The sequence below is a fragment of the Perognathus longimembris genome, chromosome 7, assembly GCF_023159225.1.
Source record: "Perognathus longimembris pacificus isolate PPM17 chromosome 7, ASM2315922v1, whole genome shotgun sequence".
Taxonomy (NCBI): Eukaryota; Metazoa; Chordata; class Mammalia; order Rodentia; family Heteromyidae; genus Perognathus; species Perognathus longimembris.
The window spans coordinates 15798101-15813385 of record NC_063167.1 but is presented as its reverse complement, the minus strand read 5'-3'; the positions used below and the strand labels follow the sequence as shown (position 1 = coordinate 15813385).

The 15285-nt window shown below is 46.9% G+C and overlaps 1 protein-coding gene across 3 annotated transcripts in view; it reads left to right on the top strand.

Moving 5' to 3' along the window:
* Positions 1-461: 461 nt before the first annotated feature.
* The window catches only part of Pafah2 (platelet activating factor acetylhydrolase 2), a 31351-nt gene continuing 16527 nt past the window's right edge, over positions 462-15285 (top strand). Inside the window, exons 1-6 of one of the 3 annotated variants that reach the window (XM_048350559.1) lie at positions 462-506; positions 5610-5752; positions 7283-7436; positions 8518-8614; positions 13036-13104; positions 14085-14226. In XM_048350559.1, coding sequence (XP_048206516.1) covers positions 5663-5752; positions 7283-7436; positions 8518-8614; positions 13036-13104; positions 14085-14226 — 552 coding nt within the window. In that variant the 5' untranslated portion in view covers positions 462-506; positions 5610-5662. Of the gene's footprint in view, positions 507-5609; positions 5753-7092; positions 7148-7282; positions 7437-8517; positions 8615-13035; positions 13105-14084; positions 14227-15285 lie in introns of those variants that run through there. The other 2 variants (XM_048350560.1, XM_048350561.1) reach the window with 2 other exon arrangements.

Below are 15285 nucleotides of genomic sequence, written 5' to 3'. Positions count from 1 at the left end.
GCCACGCGCACACCGACACAGAACGAGCTGCGACCACCTCCCCACTTCACGGAGCTAGAAATGAATGGAGCCGGGTCCGGCTTCCAGAGGCGCCTGGGAACCCGGAGGGGGGGCCCCCCCGCGAGGCGGAGGGTTACCTATCGGAACTACTTAGCAGTAAGCCTCCGCTCAGTCCTGTCACCCGGATGGTGCTCCACGAGACCGCCAGGGGGAGGAAGCGCACCGCCTCCTGGGTCTTGGGCGGATTCTGTCAGCCTGACAGAGTCGCAGAGACCGATGGGAAATGCAGTCCTAGCGTTGCAAAGGCGCGAGCTCGCGCGGCTTCCTTCGGGAGTTGTAGTCTCAGACGGAGAGGCGGGAAGCGCGTTTATGCTCTCCAGGTTGAGCCCTGGAAACTACAACTACCAGAGGGCCACGGGGTTCTTGGGCGGGGTTCTTGGGGAGGGTTCACTTTTCCGTGGAGTGAAACGTCTCAGGTGGTCACTTGAGGGGATCACCTTGACTGGGTAAGTGTGGCGAGAAGCTCCCGTTCTGGACTGAACTATAATGAGACTTTTCCGTAATTTGGTCAATCTGGCTTGGGGCCTCCTCGACTCTCAATCCCAGGCACTGTCTCTCTCATTAAACATCAGATTAGTTCACGTTCGTCATTAATCTCCGCCCCGCGTCTCCTCTCGTTTCACGCTGGCGCCCCCCCGGAATCGACACCCTCCCCCACTTCTAGCTCCCTCCCCTCGGCCGCACAGCCTCGCCTCTCTCGTGTCCTCCACTCTCCGTGTGCTTCTCTGACGTTCCTTCTTCCTCTCGCCGCGAACTTGACCCCGGCCAGCCGTCGAGGTTCTCGTCCCCCTCGGCCCCTGGCTCTCCGGGACCCCCCCCGGCAGGTGCCTCCGGGGACGGACTCGCTTTCTGCGTGGAAACAGTGGAGTTGGGCATCGCTGGTTGGGCCGAGATTGGGCTGCGAGAGAGCTTGCAAACAACAGGATTTGTTTTTACTACATTTAGTTCTGCCACCTTGTTACTCAAACCTACCCTTTGAGCTTTTATCTCGATCTAAAACCAGGGTGCTATTACCCTGCTTCTCCAGAGACCAAAGATTGAGTCGCACCATTGAGCCTCTAGGGAGGTTTATCTTAGATTCAGCCCTGATACCGTATGGGTGGGAAGGGCGTTGGGACAAGCAGGAGGACAGCTGCACTGTAAACCCTGGTCATACCCTCTAAAGGGCCCTCCTGACCCTGCTAAATGGACTCTGGCTTGGGTAAGGGCATCTTGGCTTGAAAAGGCTGCAAGGTGAGAATCCGTTTTGCCAAAGGCAAAATGAAAGCGATCTTGGCTGGGTATGTTGAAAGAGAGCCATGGCACTGTTAATTAGTTCCTGACATCTTATGAGCACTTAAATGTACCAGGCCCTAGGTAGGTAGTATTAATTTTCTTGTTTAAATTTCACTTATGAAACTGTCCTCATTTTACATATAAAACACTTAGGATCAGAAAAGTCTTATATGTAAAGTAATTCGTTTGGAATTAGTAATTATTGTTGGCTATATTTCAGGTGTTTTGCATGCATTACTTAATTATCTTCACCAATCAAGCTGTTTTATCAAGTAGATAAGTTATCAGAGAGTCAGAGTTTAAAGGAGCTTCCTCAAGATCTCACAGCTAGCCAGGTGCTAGGGGCTCATACCTAAATTCCTAGGTACTCAGGAGGATAAGATCTGAGGAATGAAGTTTGAAGCTATCCTGGGAAGACAAATTCAAGAGACTGTTATGTCTGGTTAGCCAGCAAAAAGTCAGGGCCAGGTGCAGCTGTCATGCTTGTTCCCCCAACCTCCCCCAGCCTCCCCATCCTGGGGCTTGAACTCAGGGGCTGAGCACTGTCCCTGGAGTCATAGCACCACTTCTGGCTTTTTTTCTACATAATGTGGTACTGAGGAATCGAACCCAGGGCTTCATGCATGCTAGGCCAGCACTCTACCACTAAGCCACATTTGTAGCACCTGACTTCTTTCATACCCAGAATCTATAACAGATTCTGACACTTTTGCCTAATGATTCAGGGTCTGGTACATAGGCCTTGTCACAGCCTTCTCTTCCCGTGTCCATCACTAACAAGCCCTGTTTCTCACATGTCCTTTCTTCATACTCTGCCTTTGCTCCCACTTTCTTCTACTTGACACTTTCTTCTACTTGGACAATTGACAGGATGGCCTTGCCATCTGTGCCCAAGCTTGAGGCACATTCTCTCGCTCTCTGGGTCCAAGCTTGGGAGCCCTGTCTCTCTTCAGGACTCTTGTGGTATTTTATCTGACTCTGCTTATGACAGGACTGCAGCTGCTCTGCTGTCACATGTCTCATGCATATGCCTTCAGCCGCACAGGAAAAAGGTCAGAGTCAGTGACTAAGTCTAAATGATCCACTGACTGCTTCAGGAGTGTGGCTGCTTCCTTAAAAGACGTAGGCTAATTTTAAAATTTGCTTCACAGAAACAAAAGGAAGGAGTGGGGCTGGGAATATGGCCTAGTGGTAGAGTGCTTGCCTCACATACATGAAGCCCTGGGTTCGATTGCTCAGCACCACATATATCGAAAAAGCCAGAAGTGGCGCTGTGGCTCAAGTGGTAGAGTACTAGCCTTGAGCAAAAAGAAGCTAGGGACAGTGCTCAGGCCCTGAGTTCAAGCCCCAGTAAGAAGAAAATGATTTGTTTTATTATCTTCCAGCATTAAGTCGAATGATGACAGTAGGATTCTTTGGAGTTTTCCTTTAGACCAGACAGGTAGAAGTTGACAATCAGGACATCTGTGTATAGTAGTAACAGGGAGGGAGGGAAGGAAAAAAGGAAGGGAGGGGTGAAAAGAGGGAAGAAAGAAGGGAGAAGAAGGGGAAAGGAGGGTAGAAGAGGAAAGGAAAGAAGAGGAGGTGAGGGTAGGAAAGAGGACAGGAGGATAAAAAAGGCTGTGGATGTAACTCAATGGTAGAGCACCTTCCTAGCATACGCCAGGTCCTGGGTTCAATCCCCAACATCCCTAAAATTAATAATAAATAGAACAGCCTGACATGATGGTTCACACCTATAATCTCAGCTACTCTGGAGACAGAGGCTGAACAATGATTTTGTGGGTGGGGGTAGAGGTGGGTGGGGCTTGACCTCTGGGCCTGGCTACTGTCCCTGAGCTCTGTTGCTCAAGGGTAGTGCTCTGCCACTTTGAGCTACAGCGCCACTTCTGGGTTTCTGGTGGTTAATTGGAGGTAAGAGTCTCACGGACTTATCTGCCCAGGCTGGCTTTGAACTGTGATCCTCTCAGATCTCAGTGTCCGCAGTACCTAGGATTACAGGTGTGAGCCACCAGTGACTGGTAGACTGAATGATTTTGAGTTGGAGTCCAGTCTGGGCAAGTTAGTAAGACCTTATCTCAGAAACAAAATAAATGCAGGCACTGATGGCTCATACCTGTAATTTTAGCTACTCAGGAGGCTGAGATCTGAGAACCATGGTTTCCTGCCCAGGCAGGAAAGTTCATGCCACTCTTACCTCCAATTAACCAGCAGAAAACTGGAAGTGGCTCCATGGCTCAAAGTTATAGAGCCGCTACTCTTGAGCCAAAATGCTCAGGGAGAGCACCCAAACCCTGAGTTCAAGTCCCACGACCAATAAAAATAAATAAATGAATAAATAAAGGGCTAGAGGTATAGCTCAAGAGGTAGACTTCTTCCCTAGCAAGTATAAAATCCAAAATTCAATCTCCAGTCCCACAGGCAAAATTAAATGAAATTAAATAATTCTGCTTCTGACATTAAGAGGTTCATTGAATCTCAGGACCTTGGCTTCTTTGTCAGTGAAACACATACACGGCAATGGGGAGAACTGGCAGAAACCATGTCTAAGGTCTCTTCTTGCCCAAGCATGCTTTGACTTGAACTGATACCTCCCAGAGCATCTTAAAGCAGGTAGAATAAGGTAATAATAATTAATCATGTGGGCCCAGCACTCAATATCCACTTAGATGCTTTAGGTTGCAAACAATAGAAATCTCAGTTCTGGAGTTGGAGAGTAGGAAGATTGTGGTATGAGGCCCACTGATCAAGAAAAGTTAGTGAGGGCTGGGAATATGGCCTAGTGGCAAGAGTGCTTGCCTCGTATACATGAAGTCCTGAGTTCGATTCCCCAGCACCACATATAGAAAACGGCCAGAAGTGGCGCTGTGGCTCAAGTGGCAGAGTGCTAGCCTTGAGCGAAAAGAAGCCAGGGACAGTGCTCAGGCCCTGAGTCCAAGACCCAGGACTGGCAAAAAAAAAAAAAAAGAAAAGTTAGTGAAGGCTAGGAATACCGTTTAGTGGCAAGAATACTTGCCTTGTATACATGAAGCTCTGGGTTCGATTCTTCAGCACCATATATATAGAAAAAGCCAGAAGTGGTGCTGTGGCTCAAGTGGTAGAATGCTAGCCTTGAGCAGAAAGATGCCAGGGACAGTGCTCAGGCCCTAAGTCCAAGCCCCAGGACTGGCAAAGAAAGAAAAAAAGAAAAGTTAGTGAGACCCTCCTCTTCCCATCTCAGTTGATAAGCCAAGCATCGTGGTGGCATGCACCTGTAACCTAGAGTACATGGGAGGCATAGGTAGGAGGGTCTTAGTATAAAGCCATCCCGTCCCCCAAACTAATGAAAAAAGAAGAGGAGTGGGGCTGGGAATATGGCCTAGTGGCAAGAGTGCCTGCCTCATATATATGAAGCCCTGGGTTCAATTCCCCAGCACCACATATGTAGAAAATGGCCAGAAGTGGCTCTGTGGCTCAAGTGGCAGAGTGCTAGCCTTGAGCAAAAAGAAGCCAGGGACAGTGCTCAGGCCCTGAGACCAAGACCCAGGACTGACAAAAAAAAAAAAAAAAAAGAGGAGGAGTGTAAAGTGGTAAAGTGTATATATTAGGAAGCATGAGGTCCTGAGTTCAAACCCTAGTACTGCCCCAAATTCCACCCCCCCAAAAACACCCTCAATTCTATTGGTTTAAACAAGAAAATAAATTTGTTGATTAAGGTAACTAAGAAATGGAATCCTTTCTTGAGCCAGGATGCTCTCTCAAGGAGATGACAGAGCCTGGGTTTGTTGCCCATCACCAGAGTAACTAGGGAAAGTTAATGAACCTCTCTGTGCCTCAGTTTCCTCATCTGTACAGTAGGTCTCAGCACTGGATACTGTAGAGACTTTTGAGATAATGAAACGAGATAATGTATGTAAGGTGCTGGATGTATTGCTGACAGATATTCAGGGTCCTGATGAGGGCAAGGCTTGTGTAGATGTATCTACAGTAGTTACTGCCATGCCCAGCATGTAGTAAGCGTTGCATAAGTGCTTGGTAGTAGGTTTTGAGGCATATAGAAGTTCTGTCTCTTCTTCACCACCATCTTCCTACCCCATCAGGGGGAAAAATTGCAGCTCTAAACATTGACCAAGTCTATAGCCAAGTAAATGATATGCATGATTCAGTGAGTGACAGGCCAGGGAGGATGTGGTCATGAGGGCGGAGCGCAGTGGGGGAGGCGGGGAGTGTTGACACGGGGCACAGGAGCTTTGGGAAGAAACCAGCAAGAGGCCATTCTGTGTTCCACCCCCCAGCCCTCAAGTTCAGAACGCCACGCAGATACTTGAGTCAATCCACTGGTGATGCGATGGGGTCCAGCCAGTCTGTGAGCTTTCCACCTGTCTCAGGACCCCACCTCGTAGGCTGCGGGGATGTGATGGAAGGTCATAGTCTCCAGGTATGTGACCCCCTTCTCCCCTGCTTCTCCCCTGCACTGCTCCATTGCTTCTGCCTGCTGCCTGCTCTGGCGCATAGGTCCCAAGTGTGCAGATCTAAGTTGAAGAAGCTGAGGGCAGATTGCTGACCCTGGAAGGTTTTCAGTCTCATCTCGTGCAAGTTAATAAGAGGAAGAGCAAGTGGGCCATGTGCCATTGCCCTTGGCCCTGACCTGAGTGGGGAGATGCTCTCCTCTCCTGCCTTCACCTATTTCCCTTCTGCTCCATTCTGAATGTTTCTTCTACCTGTCCTTAGGTTTTACTCTGCTGGCTCTTGAACACCGCTTTCCCCTGAAAGAGACACCCATTTCCTGTAACCCCTCACCTCCCCCCCTGTAAAATGAGTATGCTACTGCTTCCTGAGCACCAGCCCTGTATAGCACAAGGGTAAATCTCTAACCTCCCTAGGCTCTTCCAAGGCTGGGCTCAGGACTAGAGCAAAATCTTTCAATGACCCAAGCACTCAAAATATTTTGGTGCCCTTCCAAGATGTAATTCAAAGATATAGTTGGCTTGTTATAATAACGTAAGCTTTCCATATATGTTCAAAAGAAAATTGCTTCACTTCGGATTTTCTAAATGTAAAGTTTAGGTATGTTGGCAGTGGTGGCTCACACCTGTAATCCTAGCTACTCAGAAGGCTGAGATCTGAGGATCGCAGTTTGAAGCCAGCCAGGGAGGAAAGCCCATGAGACTTAAAAAAAAAATTATTGTCAAGGTGATGTACAGAGGGGTTACAGTTACATAATAAAATAGTGAGTAAGTTTCTTGTCATATTTGTTACACCCTCCCTCATGTTTCTTTCCCTTCCCTAGCTCAGATAAACATATATACAATATCCAGTGTACCAAAGTCATATACAGTGACCACAGGGGGTATGCCATAGGAAATTCACCTAATACATTAAATATAACCACAACAATAAAATCCTCCTGATTCCATCTCTTGGAGTTCATTTTGCTTAGCCTCATCTTATACAATCATATGTACATAGCTGTTGAGCTATTGTGATCCTCTGATAGGTCTATCCTAGACATTTTTATGTTTATTTAGTAATTGTTTGGTTTTAGAGAAATGATGTAAAGTCGCTGACCAAAACATGTAGAAATACCATTTGAAAAGAAGTTTGTTATTTTACAGACATGATCTCTACTGTCCCCCCCTCCCCCCAACAACCACATATCAGGGAGACCATGCGCCTTGGTCATGAGACTCTTATCTCCAATTAACCACCAAAAAGCTGGAAGTGGAGCTGTGGCTCTAGTGGTAGAGTGCTGGCCTTGAGCACAAAAGCTGAGGGACAGCATCCAGGCCTTGAGTTCAAGCCCCAGGACTGGTACACACAGAGAAAAGTTTAGGTACATTGAAGAAGCCTTAGTTTATTCGTGTTGGTGCCCTGATTTTCTCGTACCCCAGACACCTGATGAGTATGTCTGCTGGGAGACCCAGCAGTGCTTTGTCTTCTTGCTGAGCAGCTGCTCTCTTTGCTACAGGGAAGCTTCTTTCGACTCTTCTACCCCTGCCAAGAGGTGGAGGAGACCCCAGAGCAGCCTCTCTGGATTCCTCGATACGAGTACTGCACTGGCCTGGCCGATTACCTGCAGTTTAACAAGCGCTGGGTGGGGTTGCTGCTCAACCTGGCTGTGGGTAAGGCTGGCCTGGCCGCAGGGGCTTGCTCAGTTGTGTGGTTACATCCCTAGGAGATAGCCCAAGAGGCTACCCAGGCATAATCAGCCATCTGTCAGTGGGTGGTGTGGAGAACTGGGAGAGAATCACGTGGAACATTGAGGTATTCTCTCCAGAATTGATGATTTCCTAAAGCAAGTTACTTACCCTGTCTGAATTCCTGCCTGGCAGCATTATGCTGGCAACATTGTGAGATGTCTGCAAAGCCACTTGTGCAACACTTGAGTCAACTGGTGTCATAAACGGTAGCTATGACTCCTTTATCCAGTGCACATTAATCCTTACTCTGAATCAGCCATTGTGGAGGTCGGTCAAAGTTCTTCTTTTTCTTTTTCTGGTAGTGCTGGGGATCAAACCCAGATAGACATGCTAAAAAGCACTCTACCACTGGACTACACCCCTAGCCCCTAAATCAGACATTTTAAGCTCACAGAGAGCATACAGGCTCCTACTCTTTTCTGGGTAGAATTATCTACGCTCAAGAACTATACCCACAGCCTTGGCATCTTAGGGATCTGCCCCCAGTTTATTCAGCATTGCCCTGGAGATGGAACCAGGGGCCTCCTGCATGCTAGGCTACACAGAGCTACATACCAGTTCTGTTCCTTTGGCATTATCTAATTCATTCATTCATTTTGCCAGTCCTGGAGATTGAACTCAGGGCTTGAGTACTGTCCCTGGCTTCCTTTTTTGCTCAGGGCTAGCACTCTACTATATTAGCCACAGTGCCATTTCCAGCTTTTTTATGTTTATGTGGTACTGAGGAATCGAACCCAGGGATTCATGCATGCTAGGCAAGCATTCTACCGCTAAGCCACCTTGCCAGCCCTCTTTCATTTATTTTTGATTGTATTCACTCTCCCTAGGGAAGTGAAGAGGAGAAAATAAATGATGATGGCCTTGGCTGGAGCAGGGGCGACTGGTGATTCTCCAGAGGGGAGACACCATCAATGCCCCGCCCCCCTATGCCTGTGTTGAGGCTGCCTTTGGGATTACACGTCCAGGGCAGCCAGAGATTCTATAGCCCATGTCTCTATATCAGGATCTTGTCGCCTGCCTGTTAGCTGGAATGGCCCCTTTAAGACAAAGGACTCTGGATACCCTTTGATCATCTTCTCCCATGGCTTGGGAGCCTTCAGGTAAGAGTTTCTATCATATTCTTTTGCCTAGTGACAGCTGCTGAGACGAGTCTTATTCTCTAAGGGCCGAATAACAGACATCTCCATCTGCTAGCTGTCTTATCAGCCATCTGCCTCCTGCGATAACCCTGGGTTCCCCTTGTCTAGAAGGCCTTTCTCAAGCAGCTTTTTCTTCTCAGCTTCCTGCAGCCATATAAATGTACGCTTCTCGTTGTCTTCCTCTTTTGTAGCCCAGAGAATCTTTTATTAAACCTATGTTGTGTGTCCACTCTGCATGGTGTTGACAGTGGAGAATAAGACTGGCTCGTTCTTTGTGCTCACTGAGCTAGCCTAACTTCCAAACCCCAGCCATACCCCTTACTCATGTCCTGTGTGAATGGGAGAAAGCCTGGATTTCAGCACCTGTCTGATGAGGATGGCACTCCCACGGGTGGCTTCTGAGGAGTCGGATGGGTTGACGCCTACTGCAGGCAGCACCTTGTCAGTTCTCTCCCTTTCTCCATGTGGAGGGACCTGACAATGTCAGACACCAAGATCTCTTTCATTTAGTGTCCATTCAGGATTCGTCCCATGATTTCCTCTAGTTTCTATGCCTTGGTGTGTTATATGGCATAGTAATTATAGTGTAGGTGTTCATGGTTAACCTTGTGAATGCTTTGTTTATCTATCAATATCTACATCTAGTGTATGTTCCAGAGTGTGTCACACATCTCAGAGGCCTCCTTAACCCCAAACCATTGTCTACCCTGTAGCCAGGGATTGTGTGTGTGTGTGTGTGTGTGTGTGTGTGTGTGTGTGTGTGTGTATGTATGTGTGTGTATGAGAGAGAGAGAGGGAGAGTATCATGGGGCTTGAACTCAGGACCTGGGCCCTATCTCTGACCTTTTGTGCTCAAGGCTAGCATTCTACAGCTTTGAGCCACAGCTCCGCTTCTGATTTTTCAGTGATTAGTTGGAGAGCAGAGTCTTGTAGATTTTCTTGTCCATGCTGGCTATGAACCATGACCCTCAAATCTCAGCCTTCTGAGCCACTAGTGCCTGGTGGGATTGCTATTTTAAAATCAAATACCATCTTGTCATTCCAGCCTTCAATAGTGCCTGACATATAGGAGATGCTCAGGAAATATTTGTTGACCAAGTGAATGAAATGAGTGAATCAATGTACCTCTACTAACTCTTGAAGTTATTCTCACTTTTTCTTTAATGTGTGTATGTACTGGTTCTAGGCTCTGGCCCTTAGCTTTTTCCAATCAAGGCTAGTACTCTACCACTTGAGCCATACCTCTACTTCCAGCTTAATTAGTAGTTAATTAGTGGTAGAATACTAGCCTCAAACACAAAAGCCCAGGCCCTGAGTTCAAGCACCAGGATTGGCAAAAAAAAAGAAAGAAAGAGGGGCTGGGGATATGGCCTAGTGGCAAGAGTGCTTGCCTCGTATACATAAAGCCCTGGGTTCAATTCCCCAGCACCATATATATAGAAAACAGCCAGAAGTGGCGCTGTGGCTCAAGTGGCAGAGTGCTAGCCTTGAGCAAAAAAGGAAGCCAGGGACAGTGCTCAGGCCCTGAGTCCAAGGCCCAGGACTGGCCAAAAAAAAAAAAAAAAAAAAGAAAGATTAAACTAAACTAATACTGACTAAAACATCATAAAGTTTATTTTTTACTGAGCATGGTTACATATGCCTGCCGAGACAGGAGGATCATAAGTTCGAGGCCATTCAATGTGTCAAGAACAATGTGTCAAGGAAAGAAGAAAAGTTTCTGATGAAAGCTAGATGTAGAGAAGTTACCAGAGAACCAGACTGTTTTTTGTGCCATGTGTGGCCTCTATTCCTAAAGTTATTTCATGACCCAGAGTGGCTGCTTTAGTTCAAGCCATTATATCTACACCTCAGGCAATACCATTTTCCCTTTTAAAGGAAAATTTCTGGAGGTTGTATATAACAACTGTGTGCATCTCACTGGCTAGTGCTGCTCTGTCAGCACTACCATAGTGCTATATAGACACTATTATGGTGTCTAGCTCCACGCAGTTCTGAAATGCTTGAAATGAGCCTGGTCCAAACTGAGATTATCACAAGTGTAAGATAAGATACATGCTAGATTTCAGAGACTAAATATGAGAATAACATGATAAAATATTTCCAACCCAATTGCCAATGGCTCACACCTGTAATCCAAGCTGCTCAGTAGGTTGTGATCTTGGGGATTATTATTCAAAGCCAGCCTGGTGAGACATAATCATCTCCAAGATAATCAGTAAAATTCAGAGCTGGCTGTAGGTATGGCTCAATGGTAGTAGCACAGCAGCCAAACAAGCCAGTCATGTAGGCTTGAGGCTCTTAGCTCAAACCCCTGTACCAATTTAAAAAGGAAAAGTCATTAAATAAGCAAGGCAAAGTGGTAGACAACTGTACTTGGGAGGCTGAGGCAGAAAGACCAAAGTTCAAGGCCAGCTTAGACTACATAGTGAGTTCAGGCTGGCCTAGACTGTATAATGAGACCCTATCTCAAAAATAAATAAAGAAAGAAAAGCAGAATAGGAAAAACGTTACTAATTAAAAAATTTTAGGCCAGGCTGGGGAGATAGCCTAGTGGCAAGAGTGCCTGCCTCCGATACACGAGGCCCTAGGTTCGATTCCCCAGCACCACATATACAGAAAACAGCCAGAAGCGGCGCTGTGGCTCAAGTGGCAGATGCTAGCCTTGAGCGGGAAGAAGCCAGGGACAGTGCTCAGGCCCTGAGTCCAAGGCCCAGCACTGGCCAAAAAAAAAAAAAAAAAAAACAAATTTTAGGCCAGGTGCCGGTGGCTTACACTTGTAATCCTAGCTACTCAGGAGGCTTAGATCTAGGATTGCAGTTCAAAGCTAGCCCAGGCAAGACAGTCTAAGACTCTTATCTCCATTAGCCACCAGAAAACTGGAAGTGGTGCTGTGGCTCAAAGTGGTTTCAAACTGTGAACCTCAAATCTCAGACTCCTAAGTAGCTAGGATTATAGGCATGAGCCACTAGCTCTATTTTTTTGTTTTGTTTTGTTTTTTGCCAGTCCTGGGGCTTGAACTCAGGGCCTGAGCACTGTCCCTGGCTTCTTTTTGCTCAAGGCTAGCACTTTACCACTTGAGCCAGGGTGCCATATCCAGCTTTTTCTATATATGTGGTACTGAGGAATCGAACCCAGGGCTTCATTTATACAAGGCAAGCACTCTGACACTAGGCCATATTCCCAGCCCTGGCCCCTCTATTTTTTTTTTTAAAGTGTGAGCCTTTATTTGTTATGAGTACTGGGTTGTTTTTTTTGTTTGTTTTTTTTGTTGTTGTTTTTTTTTTGCCAGTCCTGGGGCTTGGACTCAGGGCCTGAGTACTGCCCCTGGCTTCTTTTTGCTCAAGGTTAGCACTCTACCACTTGAGCCACAGCACCACTTCTGGCCATTTTCTGTATATGTGGTGCTGAGGAATCGAACCCAGGGCTTCATGGATACGAGGCAAACACTCTTGCCATATCCCCAGCCCTGGCCCCTCTATTTTTTTTTTTTTGGCCAGTCCTGGGGCTTGAACTCAGGGCCTGAGCACTGTCCCTGGCTTCTTCTTGCTCAAGGCTATCACTCTACCACTTGAGCCACAGCGCCACTTCTGGCCATTTTCTATATATGCGGTGCTGGGGAATCGAACCCAGGGCTTCATGTATGCGAGGCAAGCACTCTTGCCACTAGGCCATATTCCCAGCCCCATGGCCCCTCTATTTTTAAAACATGTCTATTAGGTGCTAGGGATGTACAAGGCCCTGGGCTCAGTCCCAGCATCTCAAAACAAAATGTGTGCAGAAAGTTTTTTCTTTTTATTTTATATATTTCTGTTTACCCTATTGGGCTAGCATTTAATCATGCAGACTAACATAGTTGCAAGGGAGATTGGGAGATGTGGTATTTTAATGGCATGACAGTGTTAGCAGCTGAAAATCAGATTCTCTTACTGAGGGGGAATGGGAAAGTAAGTGTTTGGAATAGGCAGTCAACAGTATCTGCCATACTCCTTTCTTCATGGAAAGTTGGAGCACAGACAAAAAGACTCATACACTGATTTGCAGATGAGTTGAATTATAAAGATCCAGGGTCCCTGTCCTTAAGGAGTTTGACCACTAATGTGGGAAACATAATACATCAAAATAAGATAATCAAACTGCCAGTAGGGTAGCCAGAATCTATTGGGTGCATGGCTGGGCTGGCTCTGGGGTTAGAACACACCTTGGATTGATTTGCAAACATGTCCTGAACATGATCATGGAGAGCCCACCTGGGCTGCACCTGAGGAGGGCACTTTGCCTGTTGGCCTTTCAAGATGGCTGCCAGCAGACAGTGGATGGTATGGGAGTGAAAGCTAATTATTCACTCAATCCCTTCCCTCTGTTCCTTTGTGACTCTGTAGGACAGTGTATTCAGCCTTCTGTATGGAGCTGGCCTCCCGTGGCTTTGTGGTTGCAGTGCCAGAACACAGGTAAGGGGCAACGATCACAGTGAACTGTCCTAGATTGGGTACCTGCAGTGAGCTAGGATATAGGCTATTGCTCATCAACGCATTATTTCTTTTTAGATTTTGTTTTGTTTTGTTTAGGTAGTGCCAGGGATCAAACACAGGGCTTCAAACATACTAAACAAATATCGTACCACTGAGCTACACCCTAGCCCCAATGTACTCTTTTTAATCTTCCACAGTCATGTAAGGTGGGTATTATTCCCTTCCCCCCACTTTTTTTTTTGCCTCTCCTGGAGCTTGAGCTCTGGGCCTGGACACTGACTCTGAGTGTCTTTTGCTTTTGCTCAAGGCTAGACTCTACCACTTGAGCCACAGCACCACTTCCAGCTTTTTCTTAGTAGTTTATTGCAGATAGGAGTCTCATGGACTTTCCTGCCTGGGCTGGCTTTGAATGGCAACCCTCAGATCTCAGCCTCCTGAGTAGCTAGGATTACAGACGTGAGCCACTTGTACTGGGCTATTATATCCATTTTGTTTTGTTTTGTTTTCTGCCAGTCCTGGGGCTTGAACTCAGGGCCTGAACACTGTCCCTAGCTTCTTTTTGCTCAAGGCTAGCACTCTACTACTTGAGCCACAGCGCCACTTCTGGCTTTTTCTATATATGTGGTACTGAGGAATGGAACCCAGGGCTTCATGTATAATGAGGCAAGCACTTTACCACTAGGCCATATTCCCAGCCCTATTATATCCATTTAAAGAGAAGAAAATCCAAGTTCAAAGATGTCAAGTAACTTGCCTAAACTGACACAGCTGAGACAAGGTTCAAATCCAGGTCTCTAAACCCATGGGTTTTTTTTTTTTTTTATAATTCTCTTTTGCCCCCAGATCCCCTTTGCTGCCTGCCACAGAAGGTGCCCAAGATATTGGGAAGGAGTTGGTAAAGGGGAGAAGTAAACTAACAAGTATATTCTGTCTTCTCCCTGATGGCATGTGCATCTCAGGGACCAGTCAGCTTCGGCCACCTATTTCTATAAGCAGCCCCCAGAGAAGAACCAGCCCACCTGTGGGTCACTGGAGGAGGAATGGATTCCCTACCAAAGAGTTGAGGAAGGGGAGAAGAAATTCCACATCCGGAACCCTCAGGTAGGCTGTGCTGGTTGAGTAGGAAAAGCTAATAAGCCTGTCTTCTCTACTACACAGTATTTGTCATGTTAGTGGGCTAACTCTATAATGCCATACCTTCAAGAATTCGCTTAGAAAAGGTTTACTTAGCTTATGGTTTGGAAGTTCTAGTCCCAGATCAGGCAAACCCACTGCTTTGGGCCTCTGATGGGAGGATGGGGAGAAAATCCATTCACCTCTTGAACTAGGAAACAGAAGAAAGGAAAAGTCCAAGATCCCACAATCCCCCTTGAGGGCAGGGCCTCAATGGCTTAAAAGACCTCCTACTAGGCTCCATCTCCTAAAGGTTCCAGCATGTTCCAGTAGTACCTCTCTGAGGACCAAGCCTTTAACACACAGTGTTTGGGAGACACTTATCTAGACCCTCGTACTCCATAAGCAAAATCTGTGTGTCCATGGTGCTAGCGATTAGAAGGTCTGAACTCAGGGTCTTGCTGGGAAGTTGCTCTCCCACTCGAGCCATGCTTTAAGCTCTTATTGTTTTGGAGGAAGGAGGCAGTTGTAGGGTTTGAACTCAGGGCCTCATTCACACTTTGCTAGGCAGGTGCTCTGCCACTTGAGCCATATTCCAGCCCCATATACAAGACTTTTTACTAATCTCTCCCTCTCTCTATGTCTCTTTCTCTTGTGATACTAGGGGTTTGAACTTCATAGTCTCTTCCTTGCTAGGCTGACACAATACCACTGAGCCACACCCCCAGCACCCTCTCTGAAAATTTCCATCTGGGTTTTGCCAATCCATGGAATAAATCGGGTAGTGATCAGGACTGTTAAATTTGTCTCTGAGAGAAAGCCAATTTAAGCTTGTGTGGATGAAAGGGGAGCAGACTGGCTCATCGAAGAGGGCTGTAGGAGGCACAAGACCACTGGAGCCAGCCACCCGCTGGTGGCTCACGCCTACAATCATACTCCAAAGCAACCAGCAAAAAGTGGGTTTAGAGGTGTAGTGCTCTCTAGTGGTAGAGAAGGAAGCTGAATGAGTGTGGAGCCCTGGTACTGGCAGAATAAATTTTTAGAGAT